Source organism: Manacus vitellinus, unplaced genomic scaffold, assembly GCF_001715985.3.
Source record: "Manacus vitellinus isolate BGI_N305 unplaced genomic scaffold, ASM171598v3 scaffold_24_pilon, whole genome shotgun sequence".
Classification (NCBI taxonomy): Eukaryota; Metazoa; Chordata; class Aves; order Passeriformes; family Pipridae; genus Manacus; species Manacus vitellinus.
Genome location: NW_021939798.1, coordinates 5,692,286 through 5,718,895, shown reverse-complemented (window position 1 = coordinate 5,718,895; position 26,610 = coordinate 5,692,286). Strand labels below are relative to the sequence as shown.

The 26,610-nt window shown below is 43.2% G+C and overlaps 1 protein-coding gene across 1 annotated transcript; it reads left to right on the top strand.

Moving 5' to 3' along the window:
• The first annotated feature begins 547 nt into the window (after nucleotides 1-547).
• On the top strand, nucleotides 548-26,610 carry SAP30BP (SAP30 binding protein). The gene is made up of 9 exons (XM_029960129.1): nucleotides 548-589; nucleotides 13,704-13,746; nucleotides 19,978-20,066; nucleotides 22,516-22,607; nucleotides 23,073-23,133; nucleotides 23,617-23,668; nucleotides 24,067-24,125; nucleotides 25,304-25,388; nucleotides 26,056-26,610. Exons 3-9 carry the CDS (start codon nucleotides 20,004-20,006, stop codon nucleotides 26,235-26,237), a joined length of 594 nt encoding a protein of 197 aa, XP_029815989.1. The 5' UTR covers nucleotides 548-589; nucleotides 13,704-13,746; nucleotides 19,978-20,003; the 3' UTR covers nucleotides 26,238-26,610.

The window sequence follows — 26,610 nt, the reverse complement described above, 5'->3', positions numbered from 1 at the left end:
TCACAAGGAAGGTGTGGTGTCTGCTGGATCACCAGATCCTTGGAACTTGGTACTCTCCAAGCCTGCATGTGTGGTTTGGTGGCAGGCCAGCCATGTGTCCTGTGTGTGTTGCTGATGCTTGAGAGTATCACAGGTCTTGCAAATGCTGCTTTTTCTGTGGGTACTGCTGAACTGGAACACCACCCAAAGCCCGTCTGCCACTGGAAGAGACCAGAGTTACCAAATGACAAATGCTTTTTTCCCCCCAGTTCTGTTGCTTCCTATTGTCTAGTTCTGAGCATTCTGGAGCTGCATGAGTTTTGCAGGGGACATCTGCTACTCAGTGATGGTTTTGCCTACAAACTCCCCTCAAACCAAACAAACACTTCTTCCTTTGACTGTAGGACTTGTTCGCTGCTCATGAGTGGGTGGGGTAAAACTACCTTCCCTGGAAAGGGGCTTGGACTTCTGCTGGGCTGCTGAACACGAGCCCTTTGCTGTAAGTGCAGTTACTTGCCAGGCCTGCTCTTTAAGCTTAATCCTGTAAATTCTTGTCTTGTAGGAAGATGACGATTCAGAGACTGAAAAACCTGAGGCTGGTGACCTAAAGGTATTTGAAAGTGTGGTGGTGTGGTGGGGGGGGAAGTTCAGTACAAGAGGAATAAGTCTTAACAGCATGGCTTGGTGTTTGTTTGTGACCTGTAGATAGTTCCACACTTTGCTTTTGTAGCTTTAACATGTTTTTTTGACTTTAGTTCTGGCTTCTGCCAAAGGTAGTTAACAGACTGATCATAAGCGAGTTCTGCATTCATGAATTTAGTCCTCTTGTGCACTAGATCCGAGGTAGGTTGTCTGACAGCAGCTCAGCTGTTTTGCAGTGATCTGGGAGATATAGCATTCAGTACAGAGTTTACAGAATTCTGTTATGAGCAGTTTTAGTTGGAATATTTCATTTAGAACAACTTAATGAATAATTGATCTTATGCTCTTAGAAGTCACAACATGTGTCAAAATCAATTCAGTTGTCTCTGTCCTTAACTCTGTTCTTCTAAATGAAGCAGTTTTGTAAAGGTTGTATTTCAAATTTTAAGAAATGAAATAAGATCCCCAGGTGATAGCTATGAAAAATAGTTGAAATCAGCTTTGCTTTGGGTTTACACCTTGTTTTTGCTGAGCAGCAGGTGTTTAACAGCACACAGGAACATAGGTCAGGCTAAAAGCTGGAAAACAAAAGACCAAATCCATATGAAACTTTATAGAGTGCTTAAATTTTTATGTGAGCTCAATACAAGCAGTCCTGTGGGATACTGAGTGATTAACAGTTGCAAGGGCATTTATTTTATCCAGCAGCTTCCTCAAGGATGCAGACAGTCTCTAAACTCTGCTACAAAAGCCAGAGGACTGTGCTGCAAAGTGAAATTCTGTAGAGCATTTGATTTACCACAGAGCTTTGATAGGATAAAATCAAGGCAAATGAATATGTTTAGCTGTTCTACTTGAGTTAGTTTTATAGCAGCACCTTCTTCCAGGATCTGCAATATTTTTAGGGGTTTATAGGGATACACAGTTGAAAATCTTGGCAGCTGCACTGCAGCTGGTAAAGTCTCAGTGTGTGAAATATCACCAGTGCCTTTGGCATCCAGTGGAAATGGAATGCACTGTTTCCCTTTCTGTGGCAAGAAAAATATTTTTTTTTTTTGGGAAAACAGGAAAAGGTAATCCCCCACTTTTATCCTTTTTCTACTTCAACATTTTTGGCCCTTGTAAACATGCTAGCAAGATGTTTCTGTAAAAACAGCTGGATTCAAATGTGTACTGTGAAAGAAAAATACAGGTTTTCCTTAAAAGATAAATTTGCTGTACATCACCACAACCTCCTGTTGTAGGGCCCTGTAGCAAGAATCTCATTTCACTTTTCTAAAAGTGCTGTAGGGCTTGAGGGCAATGGAGAATAGATCTGGCAGAGGGAGAAAGAATGAAATTGGGACTATAGTAGCTCTTGTCTGAGTGATGATGCATTACAGAAATCTTACCACTGAATTGGGTGGCTGCTGCTTTAATATCTTGCTGTCATTTCATGTTGGCTTTTTTAAAAAGCCTCTTGGTTTCAGTGAGTTGTGTGTGCTGCTGTCCAGGTGCATCTTGTGCTTCTGGAGAAGAGCTACACGTGGCCACAGAGCAGCATTTCAGCTTCAGTGGGCAAGCAAAGAAACACTGGGGGAAAAAAAAAGGCATTTGATGTGTTGGGTAGACTCTGCAAGAACTGAAAATGTAAATTAAATTTAATAAATAGGTAAAAATAAATAAAAAGAAAGGTAAAATGTAACTTCTGCCATCCCAGCATGATGTGAAAGGTGAGGATTTGAGAAGAGTAGCAGGGAGGCAATTTGAACTGAGTCTGAAACTCAGCAATTTCAGACTTCCATATCATCCTTGATAGATGTCTTCATACATAAGTAAAAAAGGGAATTGTCTCCTCTGGCCTTTTGGAGTATTTTTTTTGAATTCTAGCTAAACAGGCAGCTGGCACTGGGAGAGAGGTGGCTGTAGCAGAGCAGGTGTGGGTGTGTGAGGCATTCCAGGGACACTGGTGGAGTTGTACCAGCCGTGCTGTTAAGAAATTCACTTGGGATGAGGGGGGGGGATGGAACATCTTTGTAAAATCAGTTTTACTTGCAGCAGTTGCAAATGTTTCCTATCCCCTTTTTCCACCAAGTGGCAGTGTTCTCCTCGGTCTTCCTCACTGCTTTGAGCTTGCAATATCTATGACAACTTGCAAGTGTTGTAGTTACTGTAAATCCAAAGTGCAGCAAAAAGTGAGGCCCTTGGTTATAACTTGCTGACCCTTTTGGGTAACTTTATTTTGTTTTGTCCCAGCAGAGTGTGCTGTAGTTGTGGTTGCTCTTATCAGTTTTGTGAAACACGTTTAAATAGATGTCCCAGGCCCTTTATATATGGTTAGGGCTTTTCCAGAGGCTGAATCCTTTAAAATGCATGACTGAGAAAAAAACTTTGCAATTCATCAGTTAACTGTAGTCATTTCAAGCCCTGAATACACATTCAGCTTTTTTTTGCTGATGTTTTGCTTCTTTGTACATACTGTACATATTGTGAATGAGCAACTTTGAGATTATATCTGGAATAATTGACCAGGACACCTGATCCAGGCTGTGTGGAGGAGTTCCCTTGTTGCTGGTGCATCCTCTGATTTGGCCTCATCCTGCACTTGGATGGTACCAGACACAAAACCTCCAGCAGGTCCAGTTGGTGTCAGTTGTGGGTATAGACTGAGGAGACAGAAAGTGGGGGATGATGTAAAAACTTGTTTGGTAAAATGATGATGGGGAGAGTGAAGTTTGTAGCCTGCTTCAAATAACCCCACTGGGAAGATACTTTTACCCCTCCTGTGGAGTTTGTTTATCTTGGTTTTTTATCTTGATTCCAGGGCGTTTGCCCTTATTGGCCTCGGTGAAGGTGCACCTGTCTGTCTGTACTGCCCTTGTTCCTCACCAGAGGGAAAGCCAATAAAAAGGGCTACTTGGGGCTGCAGCTTTCCTGTGGGTTATTTTTTTGCCAAGGAGCAAGTCACTATAAGCCTTTTAAGTTCCAGCTTTGTGATGTCAGACTGCTGTTTTCTGTCTGCTCTCGGTGAGATGGTGGAGAATTTTCTGTGCGCCTGTTTGGGGGAAGGTGTGTGCCAGGAATAGGAGAATATTTGAGCTTCATCAGTCATCTGAAAGCATTCTTCCAGAGCAGACTTCTGCAATTCACAATTCACTGTTTCTGAGCACCTGTGAATGTATTCCCAAACATTGTGTGCTTGCAGCAAAAAGCAGAATTCTCCTCTTTAAGCAGCAAATTCAGATATATTGCATCCTGTACCTGCATTTCGAAGTGCTGCAGGCACTCATGGAAGACTGGAGATTCAAATTGAGGTAGAACTTAATTGCTCTTCCAAAATTCACTCTGGATGGATGTGCTCAGGCTCTGGGACAGGGCATGTTTGTTAATGATCAGGATCCCTTTAGGGTTCCCTGCTTTTACCTGAGCAGTCACCAATTGTAAATAAGCATCTGCCTTAAAAGCACTTTAGAAACAAAGCCTTCTGCTTAGAAGCGAAAAAATCCCGTCAACAGAAGCTGTTGGCAAAGGCATGGTGTTCAAAAGATGGAATCCCACAGCCTGGATGAGTTTTGTGTCCTTTCCCCAGATGATGGAGCTGTGGGTACGGAATGAAGGATGTTGTGGAAGTGGATCTGAAGTTTGGTGTTCTGCTGGCAGTGCTGGTTTGGAATGAGGAGGGTTAACTGTGCAGCCAGTGCAGGTTGTTTGGGCTCTGGCCAGCAGCTGGCTCTGGTTACAGCCCTGATGCAGTAACAAGATACAAGCCTTCAGAGCTCACTGAGTGGACCAGCCCTGCAGGAAGGAGGAAAATCAACCTTAAACAAAATACTGACCTTGTGCTCCAAGCCTCACCTGAGGGGTTCTGTGCTTCGCATTGTAGGGCTGGATGAATAGCAGGTTGCAAGTGTTGATCAAGGCCAGAGCCCAGCCCTGCAGCTTTGGCTCCTGGAGCTTTCACAGAGGGAAATCATTAACTCTTGAGCCTTGATTGTGGTATCAGGACCAGCCAGTGCAGGAAAGCTAAGAAATTTGCCACTCCCTTGGCAAGTGAATGCCTGACACATGGCAGCAGTTTTTCAAAGCAGGTGGCTACTTCGATGTTTTCCATTTCTGGTTTTGTTTTAAGGGTCCCCTCTGCATCCCTGGGGCAACCAAACTGGGATCTAGCAGAAGGCTGTCAAATTTTCTAAGCATGTCTGAGTACCACCTCTTGATAAGCATCAACTCTTTATTATGCTTGGCTTTTATTGATCCAGCATACCTGTAAAGTAATTTTACTGTGTTATGATGTGTAGGTGTGTACTAATACTTAGAGGCTTTTGACTGCAGTGGTTTTATTTTATCTTGCCTGCCCATTAGCCCGTTTGTTTAAATACCAAAATTATCTTGATTTAAAATAAAAGTGGTAAGTGCTAGGAACCAGTAAATGGGTGTGTGTGCAGTAATGTAATCCATGAAATTAACTCCTATTTTGATAAGGCATATTAATTTTTTCTGAATTCAACATACATTTGTCAAGCCAGGTTCTCAAAAAATGCTTGAGCCTACTCATTAACTTTCATCTCAGGTATAATTATTTTGCTCCAAAGAAGGGGAAAAGTATGCTTGGGAAAGGTTGTATCATTAAAATGGCCTTTATTATGCATAGCTGTGAGCATACCTTTTTGTAAACACTTTGAAAGCATGAACTGTGCAGGTTCCAGGGCTGGGGTCAAGGTTAGATCTCCAGTGGTTTTGTTTCCTCACTCATTCCTTTGCCTGGGAGCACAGCCTGAAGGTGCCAGTGATAAGCACTGCAGTCTCAGATTCATCTTTTGCTGTGTTTTAAATTCCTTTTAATATAATTGTGTAAAATGCCAACTGTGCTTCCAACTCTTTGTATTTTTCCCTGGTTTTAGGTTTCACACATGGATTTTCAGAGCTCTCTGGAGAGAACCAGGGAGTTTGGCAGTGTAGGAGAGAGTCCTTAGGGGGTAGTAGAGGTAACTCAGCTGTAAATGCTGTTCTCTGCAGTGCTACAGTGAGTGCCCAGACATGAAACCAGCTGATACCTGGTTCCCATTTTTAACTAGGTAAACTTTAGTTATTGCCAGAGAATATCAGGGGCAGTTAAGGCTGTTTTGCATGCATGGAAAAAAAAATAGCATTTGGCATCTTGAATTATTTTGCCCCCTTGCCACACATACTGCTGTCTCCAGCTCTGTCTGAGAGGGAGACAGATCCCAGCATTGTTGGTCTCTGAAGCTGGAATACCTCATGTGGAGCTCCTGGCTTCCATCCAGCTCTGGAGCTGTTTGGAAGATGAGACATGTCCGTGGACATGCTTGTTCCTTCCTCCCCGCCGGGCATACATGTTGTGGCAGAGTCTTCACTCCCTGCAGTGCTAAATACCAGGGATTACTGACACAGGTGTGGCTTCCCTCTCTCCAAAGGAAAAGCCAGGCTTTTTCTGTTTGTCTTTAAACTTGAAGAAAAGTCCTTTCTGGAGCTGCTTCCCCTCACACATTTCACCTGAGAAAGGTCTGAGTTCTCCAAGTGCAGTTCTGTGGTTGCAATGAGTTCTGTCTGCTGTGCTGAAAGGGGCTGTTCTGAGTGTGCCTGTCGGTGCACGTCACAGTGAGAGTCTGAGCAGTCAGCACAGATGGAGGATTGCCTCAAATACCAATGAATATCTGAAAATAGCTTCTTCCAGCTGCCCTATTCTGGGTCCAGAAGGAGCAAAATCTGTAAAAACTCTGTGGGATCCATTCACAGAGGAGAGCATGTCCCAGTGAGGTTACTTGCTCTTACTCCTTGCCTCCAAAGCGTGAAGAATTTTTAGTACTATGTACTAGGGAAGAAAGTTTGTGCAAGAAGTTAATTTTGTCAGCTCTCCTGAGCCTTTCCTTTGCTGCTGTGAGGCTTCATATTTTTCCCATCCCAGCTTTACCTTCTGCTCGATTCTGCACTGCAGCAAGCTGTAAAAAAATAAAATCATCCAAGTAGCTTGACACCTCTGCCCTGTCACATGGTGGTGGTGCTGATACTTCACCCCTGAATTGCTGTTTCCCTGTAGGAAGCAAAAGTGACTTGGAAGCAGAATTTGTGGGCTCTGCAGGGCAAGGCACCTCTACCATGGTGGCTTCAGGGGAGCCTGCTGGGAGCTGTGCTCTGGGCTGCTGCTCCTGTGCTCCCGTGGGCTGTGCAGGTGGATTTGGGAGCAGGGTCCATCATAAGGCAGATGTTATTGACTCCACCTCCACATGGAAAGCAAAAGCTCTGGCACACAGTTCCTTGACTGGAAATTACTCCTAACAAATAATCTTTGTCAAATATTGAGATAGCATATGTCAGGTGAATGGAGTCAAGTTTCAAAGAAGCTATTTAAAGGCTTTATTCTATGAATGCTTCCCTTCTAAAGCATTTTCTCACTGAAATGCTTTGCCAGATTGGGATTTTTCAGTGGTTTTTTCATTTCATTAATGAATGTGGATTTTTTTACTTCATTTAGCTGGAAAAGTAAAAGGCAGTGCCAGCTACACAAGTTCTTTATTTTGAGAAGATGCTTAAGGAATGTCTCAGGAGCTGACTCTTTCATGACTTGTTCTTCCTTCCTTATTTGTCTGTGACAATGATATCTCAAAGTAGGTAGATTTGTAAAGCCTGTACATAAGTGTCATTAGGGGTTGGATGTGTAATTTTTTTTCTGATGGTGGCTTATTTCTGAGCTGCTGTGCTTCTATTGGTATCCAGATCATGGTCTCTACAGGTTTTTCTAAGTTAAATTTCTTACCCTGTACTGGGCACTTTGCCTGGAGCTATGTATCAGAGCTGGCAAACAGGATATGGCTGTAGGAAATGTGCTTGTTTCAAGCTTTCTCTTGGGATTCTTCTCTCACAATACAAGAAAAAAAATGAAGGGAGAAGAAATAAAAGCACTGTACTCCTGTTCCCTTGCCTTCTCTTCCCCAGACTCTAAATGCACTTGACATGCACCCTGTTTGCCTTCAGCCTGGTTGCACACCAACATCAGGCAGATCTGGTGAGCAAGAAATGAAACTGTGGTTGTCATGCACTTTTAATACTAAATGAGAAGTTCTTGGTGTTCTCTTCCCATTAGCACTTCTGATCTTTGTAGAAAAAGCAAGAACATAATTGATATCATGTTCCTTTAAAAAGGAAAAGAAAGGATAATAAAAAAGCATATGATCCAGGGTTTGGAGTTGTCTTTCTCTTGCTGCCTGCATGTAGACGTTCCACCTGCTTGCTCTGGCAAGACCATCTTCTCTGTCAGCTTCTAACACTTTATGCTAAGTTATAGTTTTTTTCCATCATGCTCAGCCAAATGAGGCTGTTGATATGATGGGACTACAAGAGATATTCTGAATTGTAGAGAGGGGGGGAAATTACAAAAGCTTATTGCTGGTGCTTGCTCAGATGAGAGAAATCCACTGTAACAGCTGTTGCAGCAGCAGGTCCACTGGCTACTGGTGGAAGGACTACTGGAAAATTCCCTGCAATAATATCTTCAAACTAATCCACTGCTTGACAACAGTGTGACTGGTCTATAAATTTTGTGGGTGGCAGTTTAAATTGGTGTTAAATTACTTTATGTGCAAGCAATCAGGTGAAGTAGTTGGGAGAGAGAAGAAATTCTGCAACACAAGAGAGTTCTCTGAAAAAAAAGAGAAAATGTTGAGGGGTTGGTACTGTGGAAGCTTCTGAGATAGTTTTTTTTTTTATTAACTGGAAGTCAGTGAAAAATGAAGCCCTAGGTATCAGTTGGCTGCAAGTCTGGGAAGGCAATTAAGCAATGGCAAGTCTGGCATCAACTTCCCCACTTCCTACAATTTGCATCTTAGTTAAAGCATCAGGGGCTGGTTTCGTATCTTTTCTGCCTTCCTGTTGCAGTTTGAAGTGCACCTGCACTGACATGTGCAACTGCTTCTACCAGAAATTGATGGTTGAATTTGTGCCTTGTGGTGACAGTTAATGCCAACAGTTACATTGGATGTGAGCGTCGTGCTGGATTTATGGAGCTCGTTTCAGGAAGGACTTAGCGAGCATTGTTATAAGTCAGTCCATTCTTTCCATTAAATAAAGCTGTTCTGGGCAAGCCTTTCCAAACTGGAATTCATCAGTCTCAGATTCATATTGTTTTTGCTTCCTTCCTTTAATCTCTGTTCCATGCTGTGAGGATTGTGTTTGGTTGTTTTTATTTTCCATGGAACCTGAGCAGGCACTGGTTTTTATGAACTGTATGGAAACACTCTGGGACTGGAAAGATGGTCTGTATTTCACCTCAGCGAGGTGAAAGCTTAAACCAGAATGCAGCATCTTCTGTATTCATGTACACACACACACTCCCCTTCAGCTTGTTCTTCTTTAACTGATTATGATACATGAAAACCAGCAATCTGGGTGCTTATCAGTCAGGCTCTTGCAGGCAGCGTCATCTTGTCCAGGGCTTGAAAAATACATTTGTCTTGGGAAAGTGGAAACAATGAAAAACCTTTTCCTGAACTCACACAGGAATAGTTATATCATAACTGTTATTGGCTATCAGTGATGTGCACAATTGTTCCTAGAGGCACAGAAATTGTGATTTATGTTAGTGGTCAGTTAGAAGCTTAGAAAGGTGGTGGGGGGGTTCTCATTGGTTTTTGATTTTTTTTTTATTTTTTTAATTAATTTGGCTTTGCCCATAGCACACTCTTCAGAGTCTGCTCTTTATTAGTCTCCAGATCAGGGGAAAGGAGTCTGCCTCCTGCTTGTCTTTGTCTTTCAGTCTTCTTCCAGCTTGGCTCTGAACCACCATGGCATCCCTTGACTCCTCTCAGTGGGTCTGCTGGAGCAAGGCCCTCTGGCTTTAGGCCCTTAAACAGTTGATCTTGTGAGATCAAGGCTGCAAAAGAGATGGCAGCCAGAAAATCAACTTGCTGAGTGCATGATAAAGTACAGGAATGCCTTTTTTTTTTTTAAACTCAGTCAAGCTATTCTTAGAGATCATCATGTAATGCTAGATGGGGTAAAATGACTGGAGAAAAAAAAATTAACACAGAACATTGTGGGATTTGCCCTGAGTGTTGTATTTCCATGATGGTAGAGAGAATTTCCAGCATAAATAATGTGTCCAAGCTGACTTTGTGCAAGTAGCAAGGGGCTGGCTGCAGAAGTAAATTCAGAGATGCTTCCACACAGGTTTTCAGAGGTTGTGCTTGTGAAAATTTTACAGTATAGGTGCTGCTAGTGAAGTCTTAATTTATTGAAAAAATAACAAGGTTTTCAGAATTCATATGGAAATGAACCATTAAATTTTGCCTTTAGCTCTGGGATACTTGAAGTCTCTACTAATTTCATATATTTACTCTGATAAAGAGATTTCCCCCTGCTTGGAACCATTTACCTGCTTGATTTTGTGCTCTTTGTGTGAGATACTGATACATAGTGTGGTGGGTATAGATGATGTAATCTATAAAAGATCAAAAATCTAAAAAGATCACCTTTGCCTCAATATGGATTTAGGCAACTTCCCTATTTAAAATTCAGTTACCTTCCAAATTTTCCGTTGTTTAAATGCTTTGGAATTCCTTTACAAATCTTTCATCCACGCATAAATATTTCTTCGCTTTCATAACCAAAAGGTAGGAACTGTGCAGTATTTATTGTACCTTATTTTTCCACTTCATGATTCTCCATTTCATTCAACATAGTGTATAAGATTAGATCTCCAGGTTGTTTTTTTTTTTTTAGATGCTGTCTTTTCCAATTGGCTCATTGTATTCAACGTGTGTCTGAGACTTAATTTAGCCTAAGGGAGTGCAGAGCAGTTCTTTTTGGGTGATTGGGTTTTTTAGGCTGTCCTACATTCTGGATCTTCAGTAGATATTCAGAGGTTTGAACAGGACTTCTTAAATCTCACATCTGCCAAACTTGGGTCAAGTTGTTGCTGCTTGCCTCAGTTTTCAACAGCAAACTGAGCAAATATGAACAAGCACTGTAGGAGGAGTCGGTCATCCCTTTGTTTTCTGAAGGCTTGAAAGGAGTTTGAGTTAATGAAAAGCTGTGTTGATGTCTTCAGCTTGTTAATGATGGAGCAGGGGGTGTAGGTGCACAGTAACTCATCAGTAAGCAGAATTCATATCCCCTGGGCAGTGAGGTGTGGCTCTGATGTGTTGGTGAACGTGTTTGCTTTTGCTTGGTGTAGCTCTGGGCTTTCTGATGTCTTGGCTGTGGCCTGGGGATGTGGGGACCAGACTTGCTGGAGCTGCTGTGGTGGAACGAGTGTGGGCGATGGGAGCCAGGGGAAAACAGTGGGGCCTGATAGGACTGGCTTGATTTAGCCTCTTACAAGTGAGGCAAGCTTAAAGGATGCAAATTAAAGACCAAACTTGCTTCTAGTGAAAGCAAACTCACTGATGATTCTGGAAATTCTTAAAATGTACCATTTAACACGTCTGATGTTTTTGGGCATTTTTGTCTGATGTACATAACAGGAGAGGTTTGGGCCATCAAAGAATCTCTCAGCATATTCATTCATGTTTCCTGAGGATTGTGTGCTTATGCTTGGTACTAAGTCCAGACATCTACAGGAGACTTGAAAATGGGCTTCTGAAAATGTCAGGAAGGCAGCACAGACCCTTGCAAACCTGTCAGTGTCCCAAATAAGAGCACAGCATTCTTGGGGGTGCTTTGCACATGTCTAATGCAACTGAATTTGGCTTGCCACTGGGTTGCTTAAGTTCCTGCTTGGCAGAAATATTGGTGATTTGGGGGATTTTTTTCTCTTGCCTTTGTGTTCTTGGATGGTAAGAGAACAAGTGGGTAGAAGGAGATGGGAAGGATAATGGAATAATAAATACAGTGCTGGGTATGAGGAAGGATCAAGAGGTGCTCAGGGATATAGCCTGTCTCTTCCTCTTCCCTCTCAGTCCACTTAAAACTTTCAAGAGATAAGAGCACAGGATGTAATTTAGTCAAGGCTGGAACACAAGCAGTTCCCTCCTTTCCCTCAATAAACATTTGCTTGTTGTCTCAAACCAAGGCGAGAAATACTTGTAATTACCCATCTAGCAAATTCTTCCCCTAAAGGCAATAAAGCAGCTTTCTGACCACGTGTGTTTACTGCTCCTGAGTCATTGTATGTGCCTGGACATATGTTACCTTGCATCTGTGGCTCTGTGAACTTCTCCAGCCTGCATGTTCATCTGAGTTTGTCCTCACAGCCCCTTAGTTAGCACAGAATTGTCCCCACTTTTCCAGTGGTGACCTGAAGCTCACTGTGCTAATGCCACCTCGATGTGGTTGAGGCTGCCCACGATATATCCTACAACATGTCCCTGTAGGTTTGTGGAGGACACTGCCTACATTCCCTGGATTCCTGTCCAGTGCTCTCCCCAAAGAGAGCTACTTCTTTTGACATAAATTTCCTGCTTTGAAATGTCATGCTTCTGTTTAGCTTTTTCTCTGCCTGTGCTGCGGAAGAGATGTTGATGCACACACCAAGTGCATTATCAAGGGGTTGGAGCTGTAACACTACAGTCCATCTCAGAGGGGCCTGGGGCCTCGCCAGCTGGCCAGGGAGAAGATGCATGTTCCTTTGTGTACTTCTTTCTTTTTCTAAAATAGCTTTAGTCTTGTATTTCTGTGATCCAAGTGTACTAATGGAGAAATAGTGCCTTTTTTTTTTTTTCCTTCCATGAATGGCTATAAAAAGTGCCTTGTAGCAGTTAGTGCCACACAAAGAATTTTTTTCTGCTTCCAGAGAGCTTTGGCTTCTCTTGAAAATAGGTGGATTTTCACAGTGAATTTGGCACAGGCTGTTCCCCACATCTGGCTTGGTGACCTCGCTGCTCTCCCCTCACCTGATGCATCTCTCACCTGACTGGAAATGGAGTAAAGGAGGGGGTTAGAGAGTGGTTACTAAGCAGCAAGGAAGCAGCATTATGTGTGTGTCAGGTTGAATGAATAGCTTCAGTGTTTGGAGGCACTGAGGAATTTTGGACACACAGTCCAGTGAGTCACAAAAGGTCTTTGGGAGGGAGGCAGGGGGGAGAGGGCAATGTTGGGATACAGCTGGTACTGTTTCAGAAACTTTGTTTGTGCTGAACTTGATATTGCTTGTGACTCTCCTGGGGTCTCCCAGAAACACCAAAATATTTGGACATTGGTCTCAGTATGGGGAAAACATATTGAAGAGTGTCTTATCCTACATAAAGCCTCCTGCTCAGCGCAGTCTGGTGCAAACATCTGCAACTGAAGTGGGGATTAGCTGTGTTGGGAAGATCTCCAAGCAGAGCACTACAAGTCAGTGGAGGTTGCCCTTGAGTTTCTGGTAGAGCAGGTTGGTTATATCCCTCCTGGAAGGTAGCAGCCAAGGGAACTGACAGTGGGAAATGGGAATACAGGATCTGCATCACCACCACGCTCCCGGGCATTTTGGTTTGTGGGGGGGTTTGTCAGCCAAAGCCCTGAGTGGCACAACTGCAGAAACGAATTCTGACACCACACAAACACATCTGGCAAACCTCTGCACCCCAGGACCCTGGAGAGGCTGCTCAGGTGCTGCTCTGAAGTCATGGTGCTCTGGCTCTGGGAGAATCTCAGCTATTTCCATGCTCCTCTAGGGAATACATCGGGCTGACCCTGCACTGGCCTGTGGTCGGCATTCCCAGGACTAGAGTAGTTTTCTGTGGGCTGGATCCAGCTTGCTTAACTGTATTTACTTAACTGTGCTCCAAAACATTGGCTCTTGGCTGGTGCCAAAGACCAGTCACCCAAAATGAAGAATCTATGGTTTGATCTGTTTAGAGGAAAGGCTTCAAGTACAACAGTTTCTGCAAAATTCAAAAGGAGCTGAGTGTCCAGGACTCAGTGAAATGATGCCTTAATTCCTTCATAAAATTTAGACTCAAGCTTGGAAAGGACATGGAGCATCCTATAAGGCTTTGACTCTCCATTGTACAGACATTGCCTTCTTATCTAATAAATTGTGTTTCATTCTTAATTGTTATTCTTTTGTCTCAGATTTAATGTGTAAATTTCTAAAGAAATGAACAACATAGCTTTTTAGGTTGGATGCATGCCTTGACTAAAATATGTTTCTTCCTCCTTTCTCCCAGGAATTCTCAGAAGTGGAGAAAAGAGATCCTCAGGAGCTAGTTGGTAAGTTCACTCAGAAGTGAATATTCACATATTCTTTTCAAACTAGACTTTCTAAACCCTGGTTTGTAAAAAGCACCTTCCCTCTGTCCTGGCAATGCTGTAGTTTCAAATTAATGCCTGCAATGTTTTATCTCACTGGAATGCTTTCAGTGAAGTCTTGTTCTGGGAGAAAGGCACCATGCCTTAAAATATGAAAATAGTTTCATGTATTATATGTTTAAAATATCTATGTAAAGGGCAGTGTTGGTGCTTTTTAAACACGATAGAATAGCTTTGTCTAGACACCTCTGTGAGAGCCAGTGGAACCAGGAATGATGACATTTGTTCTGTGGCTTGAAAAACTTATCAAAAGTATCCATATTTAGATATGATCCACTTAAAGATTTATAGCTGCCGTGCTGACAGTGTGCTGCATGTGTTCTAATGGTTACTAAAACTTGATTTTTGTGGCATTTCACTTATTTATTGCACCATTATTAGATTTGGAAAGCCTAGGATTGTCAGCTTGAAATACAAAATCCTCTCTTGGTCTCTGTGGAGCTGTACAGAAACTGTATTTTATGTTTCATCTGTGACTATCTTGAACTGACCCTCTGTTCCTGAGGTTACTAGTACAGTTGTGTGGTATCATGTAATAATATCATTAAAAATTAATGAGTTTGGAAGTTGCTTCATCTCTCAAATCAGCTTGTCAAGGCTCAAGCATGGTATTTCACCTATAAAGTGTGATAAATGTAAATTAAAACAGCAAATACTCACATGCTAAGCTGTGGCTCCTACAGCAGCCATCACTCTGAAGCTTTGGAGTTAAGTTCTTTTCAGTTGGCCTGCCCAGACTTTGCACCAGCCCAAATGTTATATTGGATTTTCAGCCTTTACAGGGCAAAACTGCTTTAACCAGTCTCATCATAAAATGCAACAGAAATGTTTCCCCAATCTACTGATCTGCCTCAAAATGCACACTAGAAACATGGGTGAGGCAACAGAATTTGGGGTAAAAAGTAAATAGGAATGTCTGAAAGCCCACTGCCCTTTTAGTCTCTGCTTCACATAGGGGTGAAGGTCTGCAGTTGTAAAGCAATGCAGTGGGAAGTCCTTTCTTAGTGAAGGTGTTAGGCTCAGGTTATAATTTTCTTAGTCTCTTCCCCCAGTGAGTGTCCCATCCACAGGAGATCAGAAGTCTGAATCTCAGTTTGTCTCATGATGGCCCAGATTTGCACACAGGCTTAAAATCCGCACAGGGGGCACTGATTAGTGTCACAACTCATGAGTGAACAGTGTTGGTGAGTCTGAGACCTGGATTGAGGTCTCTTTGCACTCTTACCTTTAATATCCTTTCCCAACAGCAGCACACACAGAGCAGTGGGTAGGCTGGCTTTGTGCAGAACCAGGTTATGAGAGGTCAGATACTTGCGGATTCTGGAGGTCTGTTGCATTAGACCATATCTTATCTGGCTGAGAAGGAACTGTTGCAAGAGCCCCATGGTTGGTGTAACCTGACAACCACTCCCTTGCTGAAAACTTGGCCTTTCAGAATTAGACTTCTTTAATGGAGAAAGTGCAGAATTTTCTGACATGAAGCAAGTAACTTCCCCCATCTGGAGGACATCTAAAGTTTTGTCTCTCAGTATATGGAAGTCAAAATCATCCTCAGACAGTTTTCCACGATTGATTTTTTTGCATTAAAAACTTGTGGGCCTGCCCTCCTCAGAAGGTAACCTTGCATTTTTCAGTGTCACCTTTATTAAAGTCTTTGGTTAAGTACAGAAGAAATGTAGGCTCCTACCAAAAATCCTGTTTCTGTTTTACCTCCCCCAGATGCATTTTAAAGTCTGTGTGCTCTGAGCTGCTCTGGGAGTGGGAGCCAGCTGAGATCCATCTTCACTGCTCTTTTTTTTTTATTGTTTCTTTCTTTTTTCTTCTTTTTTTTTCTCCCCTGTGAGGCTTCCAGCTGGATCCTCTCCATGATCTGCTTAGTGCATGCTAGGTGAGCACTGGAGCTGGCAAAAAGAAAATAGTAGGGATGAGCAGCTGGGAAGGGCATGGTTGTCCTGCCTTATGCTGAAATAATGATCACATAATCAATGCCTGAAAAGAATGGGAGGGAAAGTTTTAGCCTTAACTGCCCCATGTTTGAGAAGGAAGTACATGTGAAGCTTATTTTCATAGATTTCTACCTCAGCATTGTCCTTTTGGGGTTTTTGTACTGCTCTGAACAGTTCATGGTGCTGGCAGGACATTGCAATTGCTGTTTCCTCCAGCCTTGCAAAATAATACTTTTAGGATGCAGGTATTTTTGCCCTGAAGTTCTTTGCAGCATGGTTGTTTACCTTTTGGACTGTAAGAAGAGTTCTCTGCAGCCCTCAGGATGTCTGAGCACAAACTCAGTGTTCATGAGAGCAGAAAGTACGGCTGAGTTGCAGGTCTCTTTCTGCATTTCTCAGCCCACGGAGCAGAAAGGGAACTAGTGTCCTTCCATGGATGGGTGACTCACTGGCATGTTGTTGCCTCCAGTTTTTCCCTCTGATTTGGCTGTTCTGGTGCCAGGAAATCAGAAACCCACACACCCTGGTTTATGCCAAGCAGACAGAGTGCCAGAGAATGCAGTTTTAGAGACCAGGCACCACCGGTTTGCATGTCTCCAGGGGAAACCCACGTCCCTCTGATCACCCTTTCCAGGTCTTTCCTTGTTTTTTTTTTGCCTAGTGTGACCTTTAGAAACAAACTGGCACCTGAACTGCCTCTAATCCCTTGTGACTGCAAAAAACACAGCATGTAAGTGAACCTTGGGAGTTCTTTATCCTACATGGGGAGCAGCATTACCAGACCTCAGATGATCCACACCTTGGTCTGTCCTGTACACCCATTATACTCTCTATCATTTTGGTTTTCTCTGCACCAGGAAAACATTCCTACCCATCTGTGGGAAACAAAGCTCCTGTGTGCCCTCCATCCATGTCTCCAGCACAGCCTTTGGATTGAGAGCAGTCATTTCCTTCTGGAAGGAAGGGCATGGTTTGTGCTGTGACATCTTCTCTCCTGCTATGCAGATTGTCTCTGTACTGTTGGACATAGGTCAGATAACCCATCTATCTCAAACTGAAGCAGATTTAATGTAGTATTTCCATTTAATTATCTGCCTCACCAAAATATGTCATGCAATTATCCTTCATTGATGACTGAGAGGCTGAATCTTTGCTAGGTACACCCTAAGTGGTGGTGTCCAGCAGCAGGATGCTTTGAGAGGCATTGGCTCCTACTTTCTTGAACCCTCATCTGAATTTTGGGATCTGTTTCATGACCTTAGTTCTTCTTCTGGACTATAAATCTGATTCAGGGAAGATATTTACTTACTGTGAGCCAGAATCTGGGTGTGCCCGGACTGATTAATTGTGCCAACAGCCAACTTCCTGACGTCTCCACTTGGAGATCCTCTAGGCTGGGAGCCTGCAAATCACAGACCAATTAGAGGCTGCAACCAGTGTCACCTGTGACTCATGTGAATTTAAAACTTTGATCTTGGCAGGAATAACAGGATGCACAAAGCAGTTGGATGTATCCGGTGAGGACACACCTTGTTGCTGGCTGTTCATCTGCAGTTACTGCTGTATAGATGTGTTTTCAAAGTCCCAAGGGCAGCTTTACACCAGCATGTTTTATACAGGAGCCTGTGGCCATATATGCAAGTTCCAGGATTATTTTGAATGATCATCCCAGTTGCCCTTTCCTCTATGGAAAGAACTGGTGGAAAGATGCTGCGTAATCAGCCATTCTGCTGTCTGTTAGGGGAGGGAGTTTGAGGGCTGCTGGAGGGCATGGATAATTTGTACTTCCTTACTGTAAATGAGCCCAAAGGCATTAAACTCATCCTTAAACTCACCCTTTTCTTCTTAGTGATGTGGCATCTCAGTCTGGCTGCAATGTGATGAAAGAATTGAGTAATGCTGAATATTTGTGCTCGGTTTGTGAGGTGCACGTATCCTCTGTGCTGACTCAGTGTTCAGCTACGTACAGCTATGGTGGGATTGCAGGAGACAAAGATGCATTAGTTCTAGTTCCTTGTAAGCTGTTAAGAGATGCTTTCCCCCATCAGTATGATGTTGATAAATGATGGCTCAAACAAAGGAGGAAATGAGCACCAAAACCTGAAAGTCATGCATCAAAATATATTGTCTCATTGGGAGCTCTTGTTCTGCCTCCAGTATTATTTCTGTTTCAAGAGAGCTTTGAATGGGTTACTGAACATTCACTTATGACTTTAACTTTTTTTTGCTGGTTAGACAGAGGTCTTGCCCAGAGTTCCTGAGTTTATGACCCCACAGTTCCCACAAATGTTTTGTTTCTCCGTGGCTCTTCTGGTCATCTGCAAAGACAAGGGAGCCTATGGGATGTCTAGTCTGGAGCTAGGTTTGATTTTTTTGAATTATTTTTTTTTTTAGGTCCTTTCTTTGCCTTAAGAAGTCTGTATTTAGTGGTTGTTTTTATTTTTTAATGTTTCTGCTGATGCTGTGAATCTCTTAAGCCATTAATCAGCTTTCACCTTTCCCAGCAAGCCTAGTGTGCTGTGTATTATGTTCCTGTCTTTGAGTTCCTGAAGCTCTAATTAAACCAGAGGCTTCCTCATCCCACCAGCATCTGTAACCTATAACAAATGTCTGCCTTGTTGTCAGGGAGCTCCCTTTGCCTGCCTTTCTGTTGGGGCTCTGGCAAGCTTTCCTTCTTCCTTAGAGGCACCCTCTTAGTAAATGCCAAAGGACACTTTTTGTTCCTTACTGGCAGCTGCTGAAGAATTTAACCCTCAACAACATCTTGATCAAACAGAATGAGTGGTCGCCTGCCAGCTTTGCATCTCCAAAGGATGTTGTCCTTAGTGCTTCACATTTTTACAAAAGACATGGAAACTGTAGTAGCACTGATCATGTGTAGTGTTGCTTATCTGTAGCCCCAGCTCTCCTGGGTTCCAACACCGGTGTCTGTCCTTTGGGCCCTTCTGGCCTTTATTCAGAGTTGCTGAGCTCAGTGAGCTGGAACTGCAGTTCAGGCAGCTTCTACTGAGCAGTGTACAGCTGAGGAGCTGACTTGGTTGATATGACCTCTGTGCTGCTGTCAGGTCTCTTATCCACTGCAGACCAACTCTGGAATGTGTTCCCTGTACAAACTATGCTTGAAAACAGTCCCAGCTGCTTAAAGGTGGCACAAATCTCTGCTCCAAGACTTGGCTAGATAACTGCCTGGGTTTCCCGTAATAGTGGGAAAGTAGCAAGCAATAGTGGGAAGCACAGCAGTTTCTTTTGCTGATAACTCTGTAAACTAATCTTTAGAGGGCAATCAGGTACTTTAATAGTATATCCCAACACAAACAGCTATAGAAATCTGGCAGGCTGTGCTGGTCTGTTCCCAGTCCTGCAGAACGAGTTGTTCCTTCTCCCAGTAGTCTGTCTCTGTAAGCAGAGATCAAAGTGCCTGTTAAGGAAATGTTAACTTAGGGATGAAATGTAATTTCTTGTGGTTAATTCCTGACAGCCCTGGGGATGGTTGTTCCCTTCTTGAACCATTTAGGTTCATCTAGGTATGTCTTGATCTAAATAGGACCCAAAGTGATTACCTCCCCCAAAATGGCAAAGAGCCAGGCTGCATAGAGTTGATCCTGTGATCCTCCACATGCGTGGTCTGATCCTCTCTCCAAGAGTGTCCTGGCACAGGCTTTGGCAGAGACTCCAGGTTACTGCACTGTTCAGAGCAGGACCTGAAGGTGTGTATGGGAGACCTGGAGTAGTGCAGGGTTGGGTGTGTGGTGCACAGTGCAGGGGTTTAGGGATTCATGCCATGACCCAACCTTTATTCCTCTGAAGATTCTTTGCTTTTGAGGATCTTATCAACAGTTGCAGCTGGAGTGGAAGTAGCTTAGCTTTTACATTTCCATTTGGGGATGAAGGGACCCCTGAAAATGAAGCTTTAAGCATGGGTATGACACAGAACCACAGCTGGAGGTAGTTATCAATAAAACAAACATCTTGTCCCTCTTATAATGATGTAGCCTTTAGATTAGTTGCTTCTTGCTCAGCATCTTGAAAACACCACGATTACCAGTTGGCAGCATTCCCATTACCTTTGCCTGTTGATTCCCAATGACAGAGTGGTGCCAGCAGGGACATAAAACAATTTAATGACTTGCATGGCTGAAACTCCCTTCAGTACTGCCAGAACTCATGCCCACATTGCTCTCTCCAGCTTCTTTTTCAGAGAGAGTGCGGAACATGTCTCCAGATGAGATCAAAATCCCTCCTGAGCCTCCTGGCAGATGTTCTAACCAGTTGCAGGTTGGTATAAGTCCACTTCATTCTTTTTAAAGGCTTGTAATTCAGAAGGGAGAGGGCATGTTTGGGACCTCTGCTCAGTATTTTTGCACAAGGCAAAACTCCAGTATTAAAGCTGGGTTTTACCACACTGAGTTTATGAATGCACTGTGTTAATGCTTTAGGCTTTACAGCAGTTCTAGTTTAGGAATACCAGAGTAGCTTTGAGCTGTTTTCCAGTCTCTGTGGGTTATTTATGCTTTAAAACAGCTCTTGGTCCCACAGAAGCAATGTTTACTGTGAAGGCTGCTTTCCTCTTACCTCAGCAAATCCAGCTCTGTAGAAAAGAACAAATCATTGTTTTCCATACAAGCCCAAGAATCCCCTAAACTGGAATAGATGAGGCAGCAATGACTGGATTCCTTTTCCACCTACATCTCTCTGGATGATAAACATTTAGAGGGAAGGCTGGTAACTTAGAGGCAACAAAACAAGACAGATGCATGTCTTCTCCAGTGCACACCCAGATAGTTGCAGTGGCCAACTTTGCAGTAACCTGCTGTCTTCTCCTCCTCATGGAGTGCAAATGAAAAGAGCAGGGACTGCTGTTTCCTACCACCCATTTGAGTTTTATGTCCAGTTTTCTGCCCAGTAGAAATACAAGTAAAGAATCACTTCTGGAATGCTCTATAAAGTAGCTCCTAATGTGCAGTGGTGATTCAGAGTGACTCACCATCCAGATGATGCTTTCTTCTTCTCCACACAGTGTACCTGGGCACACCCATCCCTCCTCTGGTGCTGTAGGAGGATTTTACTGTTCTGACATCAATGAACTGGGGTGCGTTAGATCTGAAGAATGCACAGAGCTTGAGAGAGTAGACAGAATAAAGCAGAATTTTCCCCCTTGCACAGCAGTTTACTGTTTAAATCAAAGGAGAACTTGTCCTCTGTTAGCAGGTCAAACCACATCTTAGAGCACTTTGAGCAAGGAGATGGGATTGTTCCTCAGAGATGCAAAATATTCTGGGCTTTTCACTGGTGACTTACTCTTTTGTCAAATTCTTCCTCTAATAAACTGTATCTTGAACTCTGCCAAAGGGAGTATTTCTTATTAGAAAGTTGACTGAGTAGTTCCCCATCTGTGGTCTTTGTGAACCATATTGCTGCTCCATGGGGAGGGGCCAAAAGGGAACACCTATTCAATCACTTCTACTTCCCAGATTCACCTTTTTGCAGTTGTTCCTTCAAGCCTCACAATGTGTGTGCTGGATGTGGAGATTGTGATTTCCTCTTGCTGATTTTGTGACAACTTGATGAAAATTTATCTTACAAAGTTTTTTTTTTAAGGTTGTTGAAATAGGAGTTTCATATCAGCTCTTAACAATCCTCCTTTGTTCAGGCTTCAGCAAGCCCTCAGACAATAATCAGTTCTGTGTTTGAGTTGACTGTCCAGGGAGGGAGACATGAACTGACTTATCCAGAAGCAACAAAGGCAAATTGACTCAGCTCTCCAATCGTGAAAGAGTGAAGGCCCAGCCTTTGATCTTGTTTAATATGAGAAATTTCTGTCCTAAAGAAAAGATGACAGAAATTACTGAGGATATTCTCCTGCTAGTACCACTTAACTCCATGTTCCATCTGAAAGTTCCTGCCTTTGCTGTCAGCATCACTAGAGTAGGAATACTTTTAAGTACTTTTATCCACCTTGCTGAGGAAGAAAAAAAACCATGTTTGATTTGAAAGCTTTTAGTCTATTTGGAGAGTAGACTGCTTGACATTTCCAATCTAATTTAAAGTTGCCTTTTGCAGCGACTTGGGACTTCAGTAAGTTATCCCCAGGCTTTGTAACTATGTGAGTGATCTGCAAAGAGGAGCTGATTCCATCTGGCTGGTCACTTGTACCAAAGCAGGGATTTACAAGTGCATTGTTCCCAAGAGTGTTTGGCTGCCAGTGGGCACCACCAGCAATCCCTGATGATCACACTGGGTTTAGTTCTCCAGCAGAACTTGGCTCTGCTCATCTGTTACCCAGGCAGAGCCATGAGCTTTGCCTTCTGGGCAGTGTAGCCCAGCACACCTGAGTCTGAAGGTGGGTGTGGTGGTTCCTGCAATCTGTGGGAGAACCTCAGTGGATTTGAGAACTGGCTTCTGCTCTACAGTCATGTCTATAAAGGGAAATAGCAGACTGGGAAGGAGAAGCCTGTGCTACTGCCTTATAGGCAAATCTTTAATCACTGAAGCCTTCAGTAAGTACAAATATCAATTCCTTTACCAATCCAGACAGTTCATGTAGCTACTTCAGACCTTAAAGGAGAAAGTGTCTATTAACCAGCCTTTGGAAGGGGTGGAACCCTTGCTCCACTCAAGGGAGGTCACTGGTTCAGTTGGCTTGTTTCCACATGTACACTTTTGTTAGTCAGCTGTTGTGCTGCTCCTTTTCTTACTGGCTCACCCTGTAATCTTTCTCCTGTAGGATAAAATTCAAAAGCTGTATGAGAGGAAAGTGAAAGAGGGCATGGATATGAACTACATCATCCAGAGGAAAAAGGAGTTTCGCAACCCCAGGTGAGCCACCATCTTCTCCTGTGTGACCAAAGCACCACAGAGCAAATGCCAAGAATATCCTCTTTGTTGGAGTTGTAGCAGAAAAAGGATCCTGAGCAAGAAGGACTACTGCTTACAAACAAATAGTGTCTCTCTCATTTTTGTGACTGAAACAGTAAAACTCTTCTTTGTGTTCTGGGAGACAACAGCAAGTGTTGGTGTGATGGTTAGATTTTAAATGTGAACACTTTGAATGAGTGAAGTATTTTAGAAGATGTGTCTGGAGCTGGGAGATGTTTGGGGGAAGTGGTAAATACTGTGGTTAATGGGATGCCACATCCATCATAGCAGGCATACCTTCCCTGGTTCTGATTTCACTCTTGCAGTGTGAAGAGGTGACAAATTCTCTTTCTACCAACACATCTGAAGCGCTTCTGTTTATTTCTACCTCTGGTTCTGTTCTGAACTCCTGTTTTTCCTTTGCAGCATCTATGAAAAGCTGATCCAGTTTTGTTCCATTGATGAACTTGGTACAAATTATCCAAAGGTGAGGTGCAGTGCTTTTGGCTGGAAAGGGAGTGGGTAAGAGATAATAGAGAGGTGTAAAGTCTTACCTGAGGCTTTCTTGAGCCTGCTTGCTTAGAGGTCCTTTAAGGGAACTTCAGTTTGAGACTCTGCATTGAAGTGAACATTTTTGTGTGGCACTGAGCCTCAGTGCCTCCAACTTTGCTGTAATGGTGCTGAACAAAAACTGCTGAAGTGTGTAGGTATAAAGGAAACTCCTCAAGGGGGACTGAAGCTGAGCAGCAGAAAAATGCATGACTTATCCCAGCATACTTGTGGCTTCAGAGCTTTTCCTTCATTCACAACAGAACGTGGTCCCATAAAAGAAGGTCTGATGTGATCTTTGGTATACAAGAAGAAATCAGTCATGATTATCATCAGAGAACAGAAATGCCTTAAACATTTTTGAACTGGGTTTTGTGTCTCTGTGGAAATAGCCCTAATCTGACTTATTTTTTTTCTTTAGGACATGTTTGACCCTCATGGCTGGTCAGAGGATTCGTATTACGAGGCACTAGGTAATTCCAGGAAGTCTGTCCTTTTTTGTCCTAGCTTAGGTCTTTGTGTTTTGTACTTAATTAACTGCACTGGAGTCCCCACTTCCTTTATAAATGAGAAGTCATCACATGCTGCTCTTTAACGACTTCATTCTGGTTGGATGTGCCTGAATGTTATTGATGCTTCATCAGTTTGGAAAGAAAGCCTTTTCATTTAAATTGGTTCTTCAGTGTTTTCACCTCTTAAATCATTAATTTAGTGCTGCAATGTTTTGATTAAAGAGCAGTAGTTACTTTCATGGCAGTTTAATTTTCTATACAGAATTTGAAGGTTTGGATTGTTTCTGATGGGAAGTGAGTGAGAGAGAGCTGTGGGTTTTTACTGTTCTTAGTGCTTCACTTCTTCTGATCTTTCTCAGCCAAAGCCCAGAAGATTGAAATGGACAAACTGGAGAAGGCCAAGAAGGAACGCACAAAGGTAGCCCCTCAAAACCAAAAGAGATGGAAGTGCAGGGGTTTTGTTTCTTTGCCTGCTGAAGTTCCTTTTGTTGCTCTGCCCTTTCTGTGCTAATACTGCTTGTTTTTCCCTGGTTCTCTCCTTTCTCCTTGCATGTCCTTTCCCGAGCTGCACAGATTGTTTGCCCTTCCTTATAGGTCCATTCCTCTGGGTTGTTTATTCCACTGGATTTCCTGCTGGTTTGTCAGTATTTTTAAACCAGAGCTCTAAAAATGGTATTCAGTAGACCAGATAAAGGCAAGATAATGCATAAAGAACAACTTTTTTCTTAATCTCTGACATTTTGCCTGGTGGCATAGCCTAGTTACAGCTTAATTTCCTCACTGTATCTCGATGTGAGACAATATCTGCTTTCTGTTCTTGATATTGCCTTCTTGTATCTGATTTCCAGAAATATTGGACCTATTTTAGCTTTGTGCATTTTGTGACAAGCCCAGCTAATCTTATAGACGCCCCAAAAAGAACACAGACAGGCTTTGAAAGATTTTATTCCTGTCCTGTATTGCCTTTAAGCCAGTGGCTGGCATGAGAAAACTGTCTGATGTTAGAGATTGCCATCTAACCTTGCAGAAGGCTCCCTCCATATTCGGTGGAGGGTTTTTTTGTGCAGTGCATGCTCTGTCTTGCTGCTTGTTTTGGTTTTTTGCACAGTAACCCAGGCATCTCATTACATCCTTGCCCATGTCTGCAGTTTTGAGGCTGCAGTGCTGTTGTGGCTCTTGTTGCCAGGTTTCATGCCATGATGCAGTCGCAGTAAATTGTGCAAGTAGGGGCTTGTCTTGCATGTTTCTTAAAGGAAAAAGGGTAAGAACTTCTGACTGTATAAATACAGTGTTTAATGGCCAGGATGTATCCTGTCTGAGCTGTATCAAATCCCAGTTGACACACGCATTTTTATTGCATCAGATTTAGGAGCTGGGTTGTAGAAATCCTTAATTCTCATGGCTTCAGTACACTTTGGCCTGAGGTCTGTATCTGTCTTTCTGCATGATGGGCAGCTCAGAGGCCAATGTCTTACATCACATTAAAGCTGTTTTTAAAAAACATAGGTGCTGTGGGTTAAAGAAAGGCTGTGTATCTTAACACTTCTTTTTTTTTTAATCTTCTCCTCTTTTTCCTATGTGTCTCTCCCTTCCCAGATTGAATTTGTGACTGGCACTAAAAAGGGTACAACAACAAGCGCCACTTCTACAACCACCACAACAGCCAGTACCACTGTGGGAGGTAAAGAACAGTTGGGATTGTACCAGTTAAGCTGCAGTAATGCTGGGATTAGTGCTTCCTGGAAACCTGAAGGCTCCTTACTGATTGTGTATATAATGCAAGAGTGTGTTTTTTCTAGGGGTTGTTGGACTAGCTTTCCTCTAGTCCCTGTATTCCAGGTCTTCCCTTCTGGAATGAAAGACCAGGGCCAGGTGGGATAGTGAAGTGATTTATTAGTGTGTCAAGAAACCTGCTACTCTCTGTGGTTGTAGAGTATTCTTGGGACTGATATGTCTCAAGAGGTTTGGAAAGACTGAAAATCACTCTCGTGCCTACAGCCTGCATTTTAAACTGAGGGGAAGGGAGAAAAAACACTGGAGGCTGATGAGTGTCCTGTGCCTGTAGCTGAGCAACTGGGATACGTGTGCTCTGTTAAAATTAACTATGCTCTGGGGCAGGGATGATCCTGGCTCCCATTTGGCTGGAGCTCAGGTGTGCAGTTCCACTTTGACTCTCGAGGTACAAAGTTGTCTTTCCTCCTCACCACTTAGTGCCAATGTATCCTGAAATTAATGTGAGGGGAAGTTGTCTAGGATATTAAGGGTTGGCCAGTCAGGGTGTTAAGGAGGGACTGGTGACCTTTAACATAATGCTAATCCTCATTTGCTTGATTTAATCAAATTCACAGATGCCCAGAAGAGGAAGAGCAAGTGGGACTCTGCCATCCCCGTAACAACGATAGCTCAGCCCACCATCCTCACCACCACTGCCACACTGCCAGGGGTTGTCACAGTGACAACCAGCGCGAGTGGATCCAAAACCACGGTGATATCAGCTGTGGGCACCATTGTGAAAAAGGCCAAGCAGTGACTGGTGTGCTGGGCCTGGATTTTTGGACTTGTTTATCATTGAAGCCATTGTTCTCAGAAGGGAGGGGTAGCTTTCGCCTTTGGTAAAGGATGGCAAGATTCTTTGGAGCAGACCACAGTTCCCCTTTGGAAGACTGGGGGCAGGAGCAGGAGCAGGCATGCCAGCTGTGTGCCCACAGGAATGGACCTCTGCCCACAATGCCTCTGCCTTTGCTTGCTGTGGGAAGAACCAGCCTGTGTGTTGTGCTGGAGGAAGGTGGTATCTGGAGTCAGCTTGTAAAAGTTCGCTTATTAATTACTGCATTAGGGTCTTACCTACTTGCAAGTTTGGTTTAGGGGGCAAAAAAAAATAAAATAAAAGGGCAAGTAGTACA

Excerpts from the sequence above, each read along its gene's own strand:
- SAP30BP (XM_029960129.1), top strand. The coding sequence starts at position 20,004 with ATGTCTCCAGATGAGATCAAAATCCCTCCTGAGCCTCCTGGCAGATGT. Across the intron at positions 23,669-24,066 it reads TTCGTATTACGAGGCACTAG|CCAAAGCCCAGAAGATTGAA; the intron begins GTAATTCCAGGA and ends GATCTTTCTCAG. Across the intron at positions 24,126-25,303 it reads CCAAGAAGGAACGCACAAAG|ATTGAATTTGTGACTGGCAC; the intron begins GTAGCCCCTCAA and ends CTCCCTTCCCAG.